General features: G+C 41.6%; 3 protein-coding genes across 3 annotated transcripts in view; 2 read left to right on the forward strand and 1 right to left on the reverse strand.

Annotated features, from left to right (window-relative positions):
• The window catches only part of afg2a (AFG2 AAA ATPase homolog A), a 104,866-nt gene extending 101,563 nt beyond the window's left edge, over positions 1-3,303 (forward strand). Inside the window, exon 17 of the mRNA XM_058052798.1 lies at positions 2,844-3,303. Within this exon, the coding sequence (XP_057908781.1) occupies positions 2,844-3,044 (201 nt within the window). The 3' untranslated portion in view covers positions 3,045-3,303. The remainder of the gene's footprint in view (positions 1-2,843) is intronic.
• Positions 1-19,543, reverse strand: part of ankrd50 (ankyrin repeat domain 50) — a 256,290-nt gene that overhangs the window by 87,005 nt on the left and 149,742 nt on the right. The gene's annotated exons all lie outside the window — the stretch shown is intronic.
• spry1 (sprouty homolog 1, antagonist of FGF signaling (Drosophila)) lies at positions 4,470-9,933 on the forward strand. Its single transcript, XM_058052902.1, has 2 exons — positions 4,470-5,813; positions 6,605-9,933. The coding sequence occupies exon 2, from the start codon at positions 6,660-6,662 to the stop codon at positions 7,668-7,670; it is 1,011 nt and encodes a 336-aa protein (XP_057908885.1). The 5' UTR covers positions 4,470-5,813; positions 6,605-6,659; the 3' UTR covers positions 7,671-9,933.

The raw sequence follows: 19,543 nt of genomic DNA on the forward strand, positions 1-19,543 counted from the left end.
TGCCAACACAAATGAGTAGTAAGGTAATTGTGTCTTGTATATAGTCATGGTTTAGGGCTGCACGAGTGCTGCCCATACTGGAGGAGTTGCGGTTTACACTACTGTGTAAAAATATCTGCCAACACAAGTGAGTAGCAAGATAATTGTGTCTTGCCTACAGTCAGGAATGTTGGCAGGAGTGTTGGCACGGTTTGGGGCTGCATGAGTGCTGCCCGTATTGGAAGAGTTACGGTTTCATGAGGAAAACACTACTGTGTAAATATCTGCCAACACAAGTGAGTAGCAAGATAATTGTGTCTTGCCTACAGTGAGGAATGTTGGCAGGAGTGTCATGTTCTGGGGCTGCACGAGTGCTCCCCGTATTGGAGGAGCTGTGATTCAATGAGGAAAACATTATTGTGTAAAGATCTGGCAACACAAGTGAGTAGCAAGATAATTGTGTCTGGCTTACGGTCAAAAATGGTGACCCTAGCTGCATGAGTGCTGCCTGTATTTAAGGAGCTGCGGTTCAACAAGGAAAACATTATTATTTAAACATCTAGAAACATGTGAATAGCAAGATATTTGCGTCTTGTCTACAGTCAAGATGATAGCGTCATGAACTTGGTCTGCACGAATGCTGCCTGTCCTGGTTCACTGTGGTTTACTGAAGAAAATGGTATTGTCCACAACATTTCTATGTGATGTATTGTATATACATGTAGTATATTAGATATTAGTGTAATTCTAAACAGTGTCTACTGCATGTAAATGGTGCATACATCAAGCGCGTTGTGGCTGGCGTGCATTCATGCGTGGTGATGTAGCTGAGAGCGGAATGTGCATCCCTTTGGCCACTCGAGCATAAAGGCGGCTGCTGTATGTGGGGTGGGGTTGGGGTGGGGGGCGAAGGGGTGATGCTGCGGCACCCTGACGGCCGCGGGGCACACGTGCATGCCTGCCAGGCCAACCCCCACCCCCACATGCCTTAACCCCGTTACATGAAAATGTCTTCCTCTTGACAGGACATTTCAACAAGCTGTACACTGACTACTCTATGGATTCTAACTGTAGTGCAGTCCCTTGACTGTACAGGGTGTCTACAAAGTTGGACACAATTATTTAAAAAATATTCTACATATATTTTTTAAATATATTATTTTTTATATTATATATTTATATATATTCTATTATTTAATATATTATAATATACTATTTTTATATTATTTATAATTTATACAAATAATGTTTATATATAAATATTATATATTTATTATTTATATATATTATTTATTATTTTATTTTTTATTAGTTGTATTCAATTGTTTATTCATATAAAATATTTTTTTATTTTCATAATAATGATCAAATGCATCATTTGTCCTATAATGTATAAACATAACATAAACAATTATAAAAAAATATTCTGTATATATTTTAAAAATATATTCTTATTAATATTATATTATTTATATATATTATATTATATAATATATTATAATATACTATTTTTAATAGTATTTATATATATAATTAATTTATGCAAATAATTTATATATATTATTTATTATTATTTTATATATTATTTTATTTTTTAGTAGTTGTATTCAATTGTTTATATTTTTTATTTTCAAAATAATGATCAAATGCATCATTTGTCCTATAATTTGTCCTATAATGTATAAATGCATAACATAAACAATTATTAAAAAAATATTCTATATATATTTTAAAAATATATTCTTTTTTATATTATATTATGTATATATATTATGTTATTTAATATGTTATAATATACAATTTTTATATTATTTATATATATAATTAATTTATACAAATAATGTATATATATATAAATATTATATATTTATTATTCATATATATTATTTATTATTATTTTATATATTATTTAATTTTTTATTAGTTTACGTGTAATATTTGCATGCTCAGCAAATAAGGAGCGGCGTGAAGCTTAGGATTCAACGACCGTGTCGGACGCGTCCATCACTGCTGTTCATTAACCCGAGGCGGCACACGGGCGCCAACTGTTCACACGGACGCGTTTTTGCTGACTCGCCATCGGGACAACTTTTAGGTCGCGTCTTGAGTCAGCAGACTGAGGCACTTTTGATGAGTTCCTTTTTTTTTTTTTATTTGCTTTGCGCTGCCAGGACGCCCAACAAAGTCGCCGCAGTCAATCAAGAGATGGAAGTGGTGGGCCGACGGATTTTATAGAGCGGGAAAATCAATCAGCGTTGTAATATTTTTTATTTGTTAGTCTCCGTGATCATTTTTTTTTATCATTCTGCAGTTTTATCATCATTAGACAAAAGTTTAATGGCATAAGAGACAATTACATGCTAGGTCCCGCCCACTTTTTTTCTCAACCAATCTTGCACAAATTTGACACACGGCTACCCGTCCGCGCTCGGAAGCTTTGTACCAAATTTCATAACGATTGCACAAAAGACCCTGCAGTTACAGTGGCTGTTTTGTAAAGTTGTATGAGAAATTACAAGTCAGTTAGACTTTTTAGGTTTAATAACATTGCCAACACAATAAGGGGTGATACTCATTAACACGAGTAGAAACGTTAGCTCATAAAATCATGCACATATTATCACTGTCCCATAAGTCGACAACCCACGTGTCATTTTGTGCCCTGACCCACACTTTGGAACCCCCTTTTATATGGTTATACTGTCTTTGTTTTTGTTTTAATACCAAAATAAACACATTTTACATTGAAATGTTTCAGATAAACCTTGCCGATGCCAGGTGGGATACATTGTGGTGTTTCTAATATTGTTTTCTATTGCATCAGCGTATCAGTAAACAGTCCCTGTGCGTACTTCCTGTCCCAGATCACCGCCGTGTGCAGAGAGGCGGCCCTGCTGGCCCTGCAGGAGGACATGACGTCTCAGCACGTGGACGTCAGACATTTTGAGAGCGCCCTCAATGTGGTCAGGCCACGCGTCCCCGACGCTCTGCTGCGCTCGTACGTCGACTACCAGCAGAGGAACATCGCCATGGACCCCGCCCCCTCATTCCTGATGGCTTCTTAGAAGCACATCGTCCCGTCATAACTCATCATGATTGGATTCAAACAGGAAGAAGAAGAAGAGTCATTACGGTGATCGTGTACATTAGTCACACACGTGTGTATTTTTTTATGTATTGGCAACGTAATAAATATGTTTACGTTCCAGCTGGATAGCTCGGCATTTTTAACACATGCAATAAATCATGTGATGGCATGGCGAGCCCATGTACTTCCTGTATCTGAACATACAAACAATTATCTTTTTATTATTATTACTATTAAAGGACTTCATTAAACATTTTTTTCACAATCTTCAATTTGATTTCTTATTTTGTTATTACATTTTTTTTATTATTACAAATATTATTTTTTTTTATTATTTATTATTACAAATACTTTTAATACTTTTTATGATTTTTTAATGTAGTAGTATTGACATATATGTATGCATATATGTATATAAATATATTATAATTAACTCCATGTTTTACTTTAACTTAACTCCAAAAAAATCTTAGAGTGGATTAAAATGTTTAAATTTGTAATATTTTTATATATATATATATATATATATATATATATATATATATATATATATATATATATATATATATATATATATATATATATATATATATATATATATGGCTTACCTACAATTTTATTGTTATTACAAATGTTTGTTTCAAGTTATTTATACTTTACTTAAAATTTATTTTAATTAATTATTAATTATTGAATTTTTATTAATCAATAATTATTAATTATTGAATTTTTATTCGAATATATATTCATAAACATAATGATGTATAACAATTCTAATTTAATTACATATTTTCACATTTAATTTCTGAATCAAATCTTTTTTTCTAAGTCTATTTTTATTTATTGTATTTTTTTTATTTCCATATTCCATTTTGGAGGTGACCCAGAATTTATTTTATGTTAAGCATTTTTTGTTTATTATTATTATATTCATATTAAAAAAGTACATACAAGTTTGGCTCATAAAGCAGTAATTAAGTGTAAAAATAATTATGTTTGACATTTACTTTTTAAATGCTGACGCTTTTAAAATGTTAAAACTATAACATGTATTCTTTATGTCTTCTTTAATATTAATATCTTGATGTAACTGTTATTGTGAGGCAGTGTGGTCTGACTGATGCCTGACAATGAAAAACATTGACTTTGTATTCTACTTTCTCTTTTTCTCATCTTGTTTCATCTCGTCATGCAACCGGATGTTGAACATCCGAGACAGAAGAGCACACTCCACACGGGAGGGGGAGGGGTCCGCAGGGGGGCGGGGCAAGAGGAGGAGTGTTTTTTTTTAAGGTAGACTGGAAGTGATCTCCAGAACAGTCAGCATACTGTATTACTAATACAACTCCTACTACTACTACTACTACTACTACTACTCACCATGATGACAACATGATTGCAATGTGAGACCTCCATTAATACTTTCATAATAATATCCATATGTCATAAAGTACTCTTTGCTAGTACTTGCTAATATGGATTAGCTAGTTACGAGTTAGTGTTTCAATGTACAGCATTTCTTTACTGTGACATACATGCTAAACATAACGTAGATACATCTTATTTTCATAAATAAATAGCTAAATTTCAACTTATTACTACTTTTACTGCCGGGAATAGGAAATGTAACATTTAGCTATCAGTCATGTTAGCTAGCTTAATCGCCGCCTTGGTAGTATAGTAACTATACTGTATATGCTAACATAGCTTTACATTTACATTTAGCTATGATGCTAACTATGATGCTAATGTTTACCAGCATGTTTACGTCATGTCTCAAATTAATGTGTAGTATAAATTAGTGCTATAATTGTTATAAATGTAGTGTAAATATGTTGTATAATTAGTAAAAATGTGTAGTAAAACCGTATATTATAAATGTAGTGTCGAATTGTAGTTTAAATGTGGGCTATAAATGGGGCCGTATAAATGTTAAGTATAAAGGTGGTATAAACATGCAGTATAATGTAAAGTATGTTATGAAGATGTAGTATAAATGTGTGAGTTTATTGTTTGCGTACAAGGTGAGTGTCTTTTACCAAAAATGATTCCTTAAAAAAAAAAACATGTTTGACGTCACGGTGGGTCACGCCATTATTCACCAAAGCCACAAGAGCGGAAGTCCGCGCACGTTCGCTCGCGCCACCTTAAGCACGCGCACGGCGGGCGAGCACGCGGGCCCGCTCTCATGCGTCCAATGAATGACGAGCGGATGTAATGTATCCTTTGCGAGGGGGGCGTGGCCTAAGGCAGCAAACACTGCTGCCCCCCCCTCATCATTCATTCACACCCCGCAGCCCCGCCAAGCAGGAGCCAGCCCGACGGAGCTCACCGACATCGGACCGAACCTCCCCGAGATTTCAGCCTCTTTTAGCTTCACTCACACTTTGCTCGCCTTTCGACACACTTTGTAGTGTCCTCCATTCGGAACTCGTACCAAGCTCCGTCCTGGTCAGAGTTCGGCCTACTTCTGGTTTGTCTTCTCCCACGCTAAAAAAAAAAGTGCGTGTTTTTTAGGTTTTTTTGTGCAGAGTTACACTGTGGATTTACTGTCTTTTTTTCCCACCGGGAGCAATGAACTTTGCAAACAGGAAAAGAAGAGAATAAAGTCGGAATACTTTAAGGAAACGGATATTCGTACTTGGGATTAAGCAGGCTGAGTTCAGCTGCAGCGTTTCCCATTTTGGATGGACTTTTCCTAAACTGCCTGCTTGATGGATTGGAGCCTATGGACGCTTGCTTATAGGTAAATAACACCTTCCTACACTTATTCGCACTTTCTTTACATATTGGTGACAATCTGACGCAGTTTTGTGCACTTCCACGCACATTTAAAGCTCCCGTGTGCGTTTAAAAACGCTTTCAAATGTCTTTAAATGTCGCTTTTGCTGATAAAGTTCCACGCGTGCATGCGTCTTCCGTGCCCCCCTCCCCCCACTGAGCTTGTTTTCATTCATAACTTTCTTCTATTTGCGTGTAAGACTTTACTGCGCAAAGTGATTAGCATTTGAGCGCCACTGCGCAACAGGGAAACTGTTAGAATTGACAGCAAAACTGCAAAAAAAAAACTTTATTTGTGAGTAAAACGCTACAAAATAGAAAACCTAGTTGCCTTAAAGTCAGGAAATGCGGTGAAATGCTCCCATTGACGTTTTTTAAACATGATGTGCTCTTACTTTCTTCTTCGTTTTTTGCTCCTGGTCCCTGAAAAGCGTCTTTTCGGGGGGTGTAAGTCATAGAATACTAAGTGAGGCCGCTCATTTAGTCGTGTCCTCATTTCGTGGCGGGGCTGCATTTAAATGTTAACTAGTCATAGAAATGCAAATGAGGAAGGGGAAGTGTTTGCTGGTAGGCCTCAGTGGACTTGACATGCGTATTGGGACGGGAAAAGTACTTAAAAAAAAAAAGTACTTTCAAGATGCGGATCAAAAGTATGGCTGACAGGAAGGAAGTCTTTGCTATGACGAATATTGGAAATGTTGTGCTTGACTGTTTCTTCTTTGTTCGCCCCCCCCCCCCTCCCTCCCACCATGGCAGGTTTTCCGATGCATGCCAAGTCCACGGTGAATGTCGGAAGTGGTGATCCCCCCAGATGGAGCTCCAAAGTCAACATGGCCCCGGCGGTTCATTAGTGGTGATCCAGCAGCCTTCCCTGGAGAGCCGCCGGAGGTCGGATTACGAGCGGGAGTTCCAGCATGCCGCTATCCTCTCCCTGGACCAAATCAAGGCCATCCGCTCCAGTAACGAGTACACGGAAGGGCCCTCGGTGGCGCGGCGGCCCCCGGTGCCCCGTATGCCGCCCCGGCCCCATGAAAAGCAGGAGAGGACTCATGAGGTCATGCTGGTCAATGTGAATAACAATTATGAGCACCGGCCGTCGGGACACCACCACCACCACCATGTTGGAGTGGTGGGGGGGCAGCATCACAGCGGGTCTCGGGTGCCGGGCCTCAGCCGCTCCACAAGCACGGGGAGCGCTGCGAGTTCAGGGAGCAACAGCAGCGCCTCCTCCGAGCAGGGACTCCTGGCACGCTCGCCCCCCAGCAGACTGAGCTCGCAACGGCCCGTGCGGACTCAACCCAAGCCCAAGGGGCTCCCCCACTTCCCTCAGGCTCCTCTCAAAGGGAAACCGGACTCGTCCAGCCCCTCTAAGGTGTCGCCCGCATCCGGGCACCAGTTCATCTGCGAGCGCTGCGGCAAGTGTAAATGCGGCGAATGCACGGCGCCGAGGACCCTGCCGTCGTGCCTGGCGTGCAACGGCCAGTGCCTGTGCTCGGCGGAGAGCGCGCTCGAACACGGCACCTGCATGTGCCTGGTCAAGGGCATCTTCTACCACTGCTCCAACGACGACGAGGGGGACTCGTGCGCCGACCACCCCTGCTCGCTGTCGCACTCGCACTGCTGCTCGCGCTTCCTGTGCATGGGATTAATGTCGGTACTCTTCCCCTGCCTGCTGTGCTACCCGCCCGTCAAGGGCTGCCTCAAGGCATGCCAGGGCTGCTACGACCGGGTCAACCGGCCGGGCTGCCGCTGCAAGAACTCCAACACTGTGTATTGCAAACTGGAGAGCTGGGCCCCACAGAACCAGGAGAAGCCCTCCTGATCGCCCCCCCCCCCTCTTCCCACTACCACCTCCCTTCTTGTGTGGATTTTACGCTGACGATAATGACAATACTAAGAATGTTTATCCAGCATTCCGAGCACCTCCTTCCGACCCCGTCTTCCCTCTTCAAAGCCCCCACAAGGAGCCAAGCAAAGGAGTAACCACTCGATTCTTTTCTTCTTCTGGATCAGGACCGTGTTTTTACACACCAGTGTTTGCCTTAACCGCCCCCCCATAACCCCCAAAAACCCAAAACCCCCAATCCATCCTCGCTTCTCAGCTGCCATATCTCCTCTCCATGTCTTCTAATCTGTGAAGGACCACCTTGAGGGCGCTGATGTAGCTGTTACCTGGCGTTCATAGCCAGCAGGTGTCTTTTTTTTATTTTTTTTTATTTTTATTTCATTTTTTATGCCGATGTTGCATTAACAAAAGCACATCCATCTCATTTAGTCTTCATCTGTTCCCGTTTTCTTGATGTCATTTCTTGTGTGTACATTGTAAGCTCAAACACAAAACCCATAAAAGGAATTCTGGCTTTTTTTTTTTTTTTTTAAGGAAACAATGTCTGTTTAAAACATTTTTTTGTTGTTTTGTTGTAAAAAATATATTTATTATGTGAAGCTCTATTATTTTATGATATTTATTGCAAGAGACAGTCTTAAATTTACTCATGTCTGAATATAACAAAAATATCAAATACTTAGTGAAAAAAAGAAAGGGTGGCACAAAAGAAAGTATGTTAACTTTAATGCAGAAAATATATGAATGAATGGAAAAAAAAAACAAGCGCTGTGTCGTGTCTTTAATTGTGCTTTTCTTGTCTTTGTATTTTAGCAGCGCTAGCCATCGAGCTAAAAGCTGTCAACTTGTAATCCGGCGCTGCTCTTAAGGCATCTGGGTGTGAGCTTTACCAGCTGGGATCCGTGATATAAGTCACAGTCTACAGTCACCTTGACAATGAAGGTCATTAGCGTCTTTGCTAGCTAGCAAGCAAGCCGCCATGTTTGTCACAGGAAGTAGCTCAAATGCTTTTACGTCCTTTTGAGCAATCAGATCAGGATGCTCCCAAAGTCCCCTTATGAGGCTGCGGGGGCCACCTGTTCAAAGATAATAAAACGCCGGCCGTCAATGCTTTGGTTTTTATGGCGTAACCCCAACCCCCCCGTGCACCCCCCCGGCCCCCTTCTTCCTTTTTTTTTTTTTTTTTTTCCAAGCAACACTCACCCATTTGTCCGCCTCTTTTTGTCAGGGAATTTATCACTTGGGTCTGTTGACACCCCACCCTAAACTGACACCCATCCCCCAACCCAACCGGCCCCCGGGCAATGAGGTCATCGCTTTGAAAATTGGTTGGTCAGCTAGAAATACCAACACTAACCAGGAAGTCCTCAAAACAAAACCTGCTAAAATGTGTTTTTATTCATTTAATTGCTTTTAGTTGGCAAATAAGAAGGTAAGCAAGGAAACATCAGGTGACTTTTGTCGTATTTTTGCTTTGTCAGCACTTAAATGGACCATCAAGACTAATTAAGCCTTCTGTACTTAAACCCTCCCCTCTTTTCTGAGAAGAGTGGTATGTGCCGTTTGTTGACCTCAATGGTTAAGAGTGGATGAGTGACTTGTCAATTTCAGGAACATTTCTGGGTTGACTTCTTCTTGCCCTGGTGAGCCACTCGGGGACAGGGGAGCCGCTCGGCTGGGAAAAAAAAAGCTGGGAAAATTCTAGCTCTTCCAGGCTGTGTGAAAAGGGCAATAGTTCATCTGTAATACAGCTCTAAAACTACCACTGAAATATTGCTGAAAAATTGCCGGGTTGATTTCTTCCCTACAGTTCCATATCGGGACTGATGACAGGACAGCAAGGGAAAAAGCTGTGAAAATGCCAGATTTTAGGCTGTGTGAAAAGGGCTACAGTCTAAAGGCAAGCCTCGGTTATACAGTTTTAAAACCACTTCCGGAAATTGATTGAAAATTGCCGGGTTGACTTCTTCCCAACCGTTCCATATCAGGTGTGATGACAGAACAGCAAGTGAAAAAGCTGTGAAATACCAGATTTTAGGCTGTGTGAAAAGAGCTACAGTTATACAGCACTAAAACCACTTCCGGAAATTGATAGAAAATTGCCGGGTTGACTTCTTCCCAACAGTTCCATATTGGGACTGATGACAGGACAGCAAGGGAAAAAGCTGTGAAAATGCCAGATTTAATTCTGTGTAAAAAGGGCTACAGTCTAAAGGCAAGGCTCGGTTATACAGTACTAAAACTACCTCCGGAAATTGATAGAAAATTGCCAGGTTGACTTCTTGCCAACAGTTCCATATCGGGACTGATGACAGGACAACAAGGGAAAAAGCTGTGAAAATGCCAGATTTAATTCTGTGTGAAAAGGGCTACAGTCTAAAGGCAAGCCTTGGTTATACAGCACTAAAACCACTTCCGGAAATTGATAGAAATTTGCCGGGTTGACTTCTTCCCAACAGTTCCATATCGGGACTGATGACAGGACAGCAAGGGAAAAAGCTGTGAAAATTCCGGATTTTTTCTGAGAAGAGTGGTATGTGCCGTTTGTTGACCTCAATGGTTAAGAGTGGATGAGTGACTTGTCAATTTCCTGTCGTCTTTCAGAGAGATGCAACTCGAGCCGAGATTGACTCCTCCGGATGACAAGGTTTCCACTCTCACTTTAAATTTTTGGAACGTTGCTAAAATAGCATTTGATTGCTTTATGCTAACATGATACTGAAGCATTCCAGCTATGACCTTGACCTTAGTTTGCCATCACTTCAACACACAACACAATTTTGCGTATTTTCTGCATTTTTTTTTGTTGAATAAGCACTTTTTACATGCGGAATTGCACAGTGCGAGTCGTCATATCGTGACTGACGCGACTCTGCAAAGTGAAACATGACTCAGTTATTATGAAGTCATACGCCGGTATAAAAACGCAACTCCCCCCCCCCCCCCCCCCTCCTTTGCAACTTGTTTCAGGTTAAATTTAGCAGCGCCACACGCCCACGTCATGCTATTTGGAGTTTTGGCGCTCACATGACTACCATGTGAGTCACCGAGGAACCTCCAACCCGCACGTCCTTACTGGGGCAGTCCTTTTTCCGAGCCGGGGCACCACGGTGGAGCAGAATGTTCTCTCCCGCTCGTCCTCCACAGTGCTGCTTCAGCTTTCCTCCCAAGTCCTCATATGGTTCTCATTAGGCCCCCACCGCCCCCCCCCCCCCCCCCCCCCCACTCAGGGATTATAAATAGAAAGAAGCAATCAGAGGAAGTGGAGGGATTTTGGAAAGGAACGCTGCCTGTTCTGGAGTCTCGACACCATGAGCGAAAGCTCAAAAAAGAAGTGATCTCTCGAGACGTTTGGGTTTTGGAAAACCTGCTGCAAGAACGTTTGATGTGTTTGGAAAAACTTCCAACATCCACTCCACCTCCGTGGCCTTAAAACGACTTCAAAATAATCGTAAATCAGCACTTCTTTGGAGGCTGTCAATGCTATAGAAATGCTATTTGAGAAACAAATATATAAATATACTCTAATATAATGTATATATATATATATACGTATATATATTGCGTGTACGTATATACTCTACAAAAGCTATTTAAAAAACATGTTAAAACATTATATAGAAATGCTATATAAAAGCAAAATATAACAATACAAAAATAGATAAATACTGTATAAAAACAAATCAAATAAATAAAAAATGATAAATAAAAAAATGCCATAAAATGCAATGTTGAACAATTATAAAAATACAAAAAATGTATAAATACCATGTAAAAACAAATACAAAAAATTATAGTGTGTGTATATATATACAATATATACAAATAAATGATAATGAAAAAGTCCAAGAAATGTAAAACAAAATGTAGAATTTATGTTGATCAGTACATCAAACATGTTAAAAACATTATGTAGAAATGCTAAATAAAAGCAAAATATAACAATACAAAAATAGATAAATGCTGTATAAAAACAAATCCAATAAATAAAAAAATGCCATAAAATGCAATGTTGAACAATTATAAAAATAACAAAATTTATAAATACCGTGTAAAAACAAATACAAAAAATTGTGTGTATATATATACAATACATACAAATAAATGATAATGAAAAAGTACAAGAAATGTAAAACAAAATGTAGAATTTTTGTTGATCAGTACATCAGATTTGAGTAGTAATTAAACTTAATTAAACAAAACCAAGGCTTGGCAAGACCCGCCATTTATCAGGATTCTGTACGAAATGTTAGTTCTTATAAACATTTTGTTATTTTAAATTAACGAGGCACTTGGAACACGAGAGAAAGCCACATAGTTTTTGTTGTTTTTTTTTCTAAGTAAATATTCTAGCCAACAGTGAACATATACAGTTTTGTAGGAATAGGTTACATACAGTACTATGTACAGTATTTATAACGTTTTCCTTCGCAATATTCGTCGTTCTTAAGTTTGGACCCTTTTTACCGAATTATGCACGGTTTGGGCTTGGTTTCTTGTGGTAGTGGCGGCAGTCGTATAAAACTAGTAGTAGTCGTCGTATAAACTGCAAGGCCACAACTGTCTGCTTCCTGTTTGGATTGTCACTGAGCACCGTGGTTTGTACCGGGGAGCCATAAAGGACCAGGCTGTGTTTTGTCAGGTGTCGAGGTCTATTCAAGATGGAGGTGTGTAAACGAGGACTATCCAAGATGGAGGTGTTTTATTGAGGTTCTTTTTTTTTTTGTAGTGTCAGAACTTTAAAGTCACCATGTGTCTATGCAGCCTTGATAGCGCATTCTTTTACTACTTCCTGTCTCTTTGTCTGCTTTTATTTGGACAAAGGCCACTTGGATGAAGGTGCAGGTCTTTTTCAATCGTCACAAAAAGACCCTATTGATCATTAATTGGGAAATTTCCTCTTGATTGATCAAAGACTCCTGTTTAATCAGTACCATGACCTCATCAATACGTGATGCCTCACGTCAAAGATTTGTCAAGCTCACTGATCAATCAATCCGTCTGTCTATTGATCGATCCATCCACCATTCGTCCAGACCGAACTATATATATATGTTTGTCCTTTTGCCTATTATTTATTGATCTAGCTATCTGTTCACTCCTTCGTCCATCCGTCTGTTCATCTGCCTATCTAGTTATCTATCGAGCTATCTATTGGTCCGTCCATCCGTCCATTTATCCGGACCAAGCTGTCTATCTGTTCGGCTGTCTATCTGTCCGTCCTTCTATCCATCCATCCATCTATCTATCTGTGGTCTAGCCATGATCTTATATAGCTATCTATCTGTCCATCTATCAATCTATCTATCCATCCACCATTTGTCTGTCCAACCGTCCAGACCGAGCTATATATATTTCTGTCTGTTTGTCCTTTTGCCTATTATTTATTGATCTAGCTATCTGTTCACTCCTCCATCCATCCGCCTATCTAGTTATCTATCTATTGGCCCGTCCATTTATCCAGACCAAGCTGTCGATCTGTTCGGCTGTCTATCTGTCCGTCCTTCCATCCATTCATCCATCCATCTATCTGTGGTCTAGCTATGATCTTATATAGCTATCTATCTGTCCATCTATCAATCTATCTATCCATCCACCATTTGTCTGTCCAACCGTCCAGATCGAGCTATTTATACGTATGTCTGTCCGCTTGTCTTTTTGCCTATTATCTATTGATCTAGCTATCTGTTCACTCCTCCGTCCATCCGCCTATCTAGTTATCTATCTATTGGTCCGTCCATCCGTCCATTTATCCAGACCAAGCTCTCTTTCTGTTCGGCTGTCTATCTGGTCATCCTTCCATCCATCCATCTATCTGTGGGCTAGCCATGATCTTATATAGCTATCTATCAGTCCATCTATCAATCTATCTATCCATCCACCATTTGTCTGTCCAACCGTCCAGACCGAGCTATATATACGTATGTCTGTCCGTTTGTCCTTTTGCCTATTATTTATTGATCTAGCTATCTGTTCACTCCTTTGTCCATCCGTCTGTTCATCTGCCTATCTAGTTATCTATCTATTGGTCCGTCCATCCGTCCATTTATCCGGACCAAGCTGTCTATCTGTTCGGCTGTCTATCTGGTCGTCCTTCCATCCTTCCATCCATCTATCTATCTGTGGTCTAGCCATGATCCTATATAGCTATCTATCGGTCCATCTATCAATCTATCGATCCATCCACCATTTGTCCGTCCAACCGTCCAGATCGAGCTATTTATACGTATGTCTATGTCTGTCCGTTTGTCTTTTTGCCTATTATTTATTGATCTAGCTATCTGTTCACTCCTCCGTCCATCCGTCTGTTCATCTGCCTATCTAGTTATCTATCTATTGGTCCGTCCATCCGTCCATTTATCCGGACCAAGCTGTCTATCTGTTCGGCTGTCTATCTGGTCGTCCTTCCATCCTTCCATCCATCTATCTATCTGTGGTCTAGCTATGATCTTATATAGCTATCTATCAGTGAATCTATCTATCCATCCACCATTCGTCTGTCCAACCTTCCAGACCGAGCTATGTCTGTCCGTTTGTCTTTTTGCCTATTATCAATTGATCTGGCTATCTGTTCACTCCTTCGTCCATCCGTCTGTTCATCTGCCTATCTAGTTATCTATCGAGCTATCTATTGGTCCGTCCATCCGTCCATTTATCCAGACCACGCTGTCGATCTGTTCGGCTGTCTATCTGTCTGTCCTTCCATCCATCCATCCATCTATCTATCTATCTATGGTCTAGCTATGATCTTATATAGCTATCTATCTGTCCATCTATCAATTTATCTATCCATCCACCATTTGTCTGTCCAACCGTCCAGACCAAGCCGTCCGTTCATCCATCTGTCTATTATCTATGTATCAATCTATCTGTTCACCTGTACATCCATCTATCCATCCATGTATTCATGTATAGTTTCCGATTGGGAAGGACACAAATCATTGGTAGAAAAGTGACATATCCTTGACTTCCTCAAAATCTTTGATTTGTTCAGGATGATGATCTTGCATTATGTTTTCTTACCGTACTTTTTGTAAAGAACACAATTATAGCATTCCGTAGGAAACGTAAGGCATTGTAAGGCAAGTATCCTTCAGGGCCTAACTGACAAGATCACGTCCTTGTTCCTGTTTCCACGGCCCCTCGGGGGCTGGGGGGTTTAGGTGTGTGTGTTTGCGGCATTCCAGGCCCCCTACAACCACTTTTGTTCCGCTTTTCCCTTTGATATCTTCGAGCAATGGAAAACAAACACACAGGTAGGGACGACAGTTAGGATGGATTTGTTTGTGAGGAAGAAGGAGGATTTTATTCCCAAACCGCCCCCACCCCCCCCCTCTCTCTTTTGTCCCCCTCCCTCTTTGCTTCTTTTTTCCCTGAGATTAGACTTTGCATCCAGACAGATGGTTCCCGTCTGCTGGCTTTTTTCAATTCACTTCCTCCCCTCACAGACAGCCCCCCCCCACTACCACCCCCACCCTCCATTCCTTCCTCTACTCCTCTTGCCCCCCCCTCCCAACCCCCGGCCAACGGCTCCTCTGTTGTGAGGCTGGAAATAATCTTTTATTGCCCAGTTGTTCGGAAGTGACCTCCTGCCCTTGATTAGATAGGGCCAAGTCCTATCACACCATTTGTTTGAGCGGGCGGGATGCCCCCCCCTCTCCACCCACCCTCCTCCCATACACACCAAACCAGGCCCCCTCCCCCCCACCCCCCGCATCGCCATCTTTTCTCCCCCCTTTACATCCCTCTCCCACTGCCGGGTCTGGTGATCCTGTATGAGGGGACAACAATGGGGGGCTTTAGTTCCGTCCGGCTCTTCCCGGCTGGGGGGCGACGGGGTGGGGCGGTGTGTGTGTGGGGTGGGGGTTCATATGGGACTTTCTTTTTTTCATCAGTCACCGGGTGGAAGTTGCAAACCCTCCCTTGCCAAAACGCAAGCTAGCGATGATGGTTAACCGCACAGTTAACGCTTTGCTCGCCCTTCGACCCCCCCCAAAGAAGTCGACTGATGGCCCCACACCTCCCCCCCGATTGTCTTTAATCTGTCACCTTATCAGCAGACCTTTGAATCTGCTGTGTGGTCGCCCGACAGGAGATCTTCCTGAGATCTTTAGTTCCTTTGTTGGGCTTTGAATCCGACTGATTTTGACCCTGTTGCTAATGATAATGCTAACTTGTTTCCATTCAAGATTTTTCGCTAAAATTTCAGGCATTTAGAATATTCTTTGTTCAAAATTCTGAAGCCAGGAAGTTGCTGGTTCCATAGCACCAGCTTTTACAGGCTGTGTGAAAGGGACTACAGTCTAAGAACAAGAATCTGTTGAAAATTTCCTGGAAAATTCTCCCCACTTCATTACATGTCGATTTACCATTGAAACAGGACAGCCACATGGGACAAAAAGCTGGGAAAAAGCACCAGCTTTTACAAACTGTGTGAAAGGGGTTACTGTTACCTGTACCACAGCTTTAAAACTGCCTTAGAAAATTGTAGGAACATTTCTGGGTTGACTTCTTCTTCCCCTGGTGAGCCACTCGGGGGACAGGGGAGCCACTCGGCTGGGAAAAAAAGCTGGGAAAATTTTAGCTCTTCCAGGCTGTGTGAAAAGGGCAATAGTTCATCTGTAATACAGCTCTAAAATACCAATGAAATATTGCTGAAAAATTGCCGGGTTGACTTCTTCCCAACAGTTCCATATCGAGACTGAAGACAGGACAGCAAAAACTGTGAAAATGCCAGATTTAATTCTGTGTGAAAAGGGCTACAGTTTAAAAGCAAGCCTCGGTTATACAGTACTAAAACTCCCTCTGGAAATTGATAGAAAATTTCCGGGTTGACTTCTTCCCAACAGTTCCATATCAGGACTGATGACAGGACAGCAAGGGAAAAAGCTGTGAAAATGCCAGATTCAATTCTTTGTGAAAAGGGCTACAGTCTAAAAGCAAGCCTCGGTTAAACTGCACTAAAACCACTTCCGGAAATTGATAGAAAATTGCCGGGTTGACTTCTTCCCTACAGTTCCATATCGGGACTGATGACACGACAGCAAGGGAAAAAGCTGTGAAAATGCCAGATTCAATTCTGTGTGAAAAGGGCTACAGTCTAAAGGCAAGCCTCGATTATACAGCACTAAAACCACTTCTGGAAATTGATAGAAAATTGCCGGGTTGACTTCTTCCCTTCAGTTCCATATCGGGACTGATGACAGAACAGCAAGGGAAAAAGCTGTGAAAATGCCAGATTTAATTCTGTGTGAAAAGGGCTACAGTCTAAAGGCAAGCCTGGGTTATACAGCACTAAAACCACTTCCAGAAATTGATAAATTGCCGGGTTGACTTCTTCCCAACAGTTCCATATCGGGACTGATGACAGGACAGCAAACGAAAAAGCTGTGAAAATTCCAGATTTTAGGTTGTGTGAAAAGGGCTACAGTCTTAAGGCAAGCCTCGGTTATACAGCACTAAAACCATTTCTGGAAATTGATAGAAAATTGCCGGGTTGACTTCTTCCCTTCAGTTTCATATCGGGACTAATGACAAGACAGCAAGGGAAAAAGCTGTGAAAATTCCAGATTTAATTCTGTATGAAAAGGGCTACAGTCTAAAGGCAAGCCCCGGTTATACAGTACTAAAACCACTTCCGGAAATTGATAGAAAATTGCCGGGTTGACTTTTTCCCAACAGTTCCATATCGGGACTGATGACAGGACAGCAAGGGAAGAAGCTGTGAAAAAGACAGATTTAATTCTGTGTGAAAAGGGCTACAGTCTAAAGGCAAGCCTTGGTTATACAGCACTAAAACTACCTCCGGAAATTGATAGAAAATTGCCAGGTTGACTTCTTCCCAACAGTCCCATATCGGGACTGATGACAGGACAGCAAGTGAAAAAGCTGTGAAATGCCAGATTTTAGGCTGTGTGAAAAGGGCTACTACAGTCTAAAGGCAAGCCTCGATTATATAGCACTAAAACCACTTCTGGAAATTGATAGAAAATTGCCGGGTTGACTTCTTCCCTTCAGTTCCATATCGGGACTGATGACAGAACAGCAAGGGAAAAAGCTGTGAAAATGCCAGATTTAATTCTGTGTGAAAAGGGCTACAGTCTAAAGGCAAGCCTGGGTTATACAGCACTAAAACCACTTCCAGAAATTGATAAATTGCCGGGTTGACTTCTTCCCAACAGTTCCATATTGGGACTGATGACAGGACAGCAAGTGAAAAAGCTGTGAAAATGCCAGATTCAATTCTGTGTGAAAAGGGCTACAGTCTAAAAGCAAGCCTCGGTTAAACTGCACTAAAACCACTTCCGGAAATTGATAGAAAATTGCCGGGTTGACTTCTTCCCTACAGTTCCATATCGGGACTGAAGACAGGACAGCAAACGAAAAAGCTGTGAAAATTCCAGATTTAATTCTGTATGAAAAGGGCTACAGTCTAAAGGCAAGCCTCGGTTAAACTGCACTAAAACCACTTCCGGAAATTGATAGAAAATTGTCGGGTTGACTTCTTCCCAACAGTTCTATATCGGGACTGATGACAGGACAGCAAGGGAAAAAAGCTGTGAAAAGGCCAGATTTTAGGCTGTGTGAAAAGGGCTACAGTCTAAAGGCAAGCCTTGGTTATACAGCACTAAAACCACTTCCGGAAATTGATAGAAAACGGGTTGACTTCTTCCCAACAGTTCCATATCGGGACTGATGACAGGACAGCAAGGGAAAAAGCTGTGAAAATGGCAGCTTTTGCAGCCTGTGTGAAAGGAGCTACTGTCTAAAGTGCACACAGAAAAGGAAATATTTGCGTAGCTCGACGTCGAAGTAGAGATGACCTGCATGACCTTGCTAAATATCATAACAAGCTGCTGCTGCTTCAAAGAGATTTACGACCGCTCCTGCCAAACAACTTTGTGGAATCTCCACGCGGAATGTTTGTATTCCGACATTGCTACGTAAACACTTTTTAAAGCTTTTTTTTTTCCCCCCTTCCTCCAGCGTCCTGCGTCCTGTGCTGCCGTCTAGTTTGTTTGTGTCGTTGCCTTGTGGAGCTTTAAAGGCGGAACAAAACCCCCGGTGTCCTGTTGCATGTTGGGAGTGGGTTGTGTGAAAAGGGGAAAAATAGACAGGAAGGACACTCTGATTACCTCCATAAAGGAGGTGACCTCATGTCACTGCGACTTCTGTTACCCTGCATGCATTGATCAAGTCGATTTGGACCAGGAAAGAGCGTACAGACACTCACTCGTACTTTTTCATATCGTAAAGGATCTTTGTGGATCTTTACAGAAACTGGTTTGAAGGGGGTTTGGAAGTTGTATCTGCTTAGTTGTACCTCCAGGGTCTCTAAATCCAGAGCAGGAGTGGAGGGGGGGCGGGGGGGTCGAGAACAGGAAGCTTACCTCCCCCCCCCCCCCCCCACCCCCCACCACCAGCACCTCCACACCCTCCAGATGAAAGCAAAGGGACACAGAGGAGCTTATCTGTTGTTGGTTTTAGGCTTACGCTCAAGCACGGGCTTCTAGAAATGTGTCAAGGAATTACAGGATTGGAACACTGGATGCCCCCCCCCCCACCCCACCCACCAATCCCCCCCCCCCACCTCACCACAACTCATCTTCTCTTTCAGATCTTTGAAGTTGTATCATGAAGCAGATAGGAAAATGACCGCACTTAAAAAGAAACCCCGTCAGATTTTTCATCATTCCGAATGCATCTGGATTTGTTGGAATGTCATTTTCCAATGCAACCTGCAACATAGCAAAGAAAGGGTCTGAGGTGGGTTGGGGGGGGGGGGGGGGGGGGGTTAAATTGGACCTTACAGTCCGCCTCACTCCCTGTGAGAGTAGTGTTATTAAAGA

The sequence above is a fragment of the Doryrhamphus excisus genome, chromosome 2, assembly GCF_030265055.1.
Source record: "Doryrhamphus excisus isolate RoL2022-K1 chromosome 2, RoL_Dexc_1.0, whole genome shotgun sequence".
NCBI classification, from domain to species: domain Eukaryota; kingdom Metazoa; phylum Chordata; class Actinopteri; order Syngnathiformes; family Syngnathidae; genus Doryrhamphus; species Doryrhamphus excisus.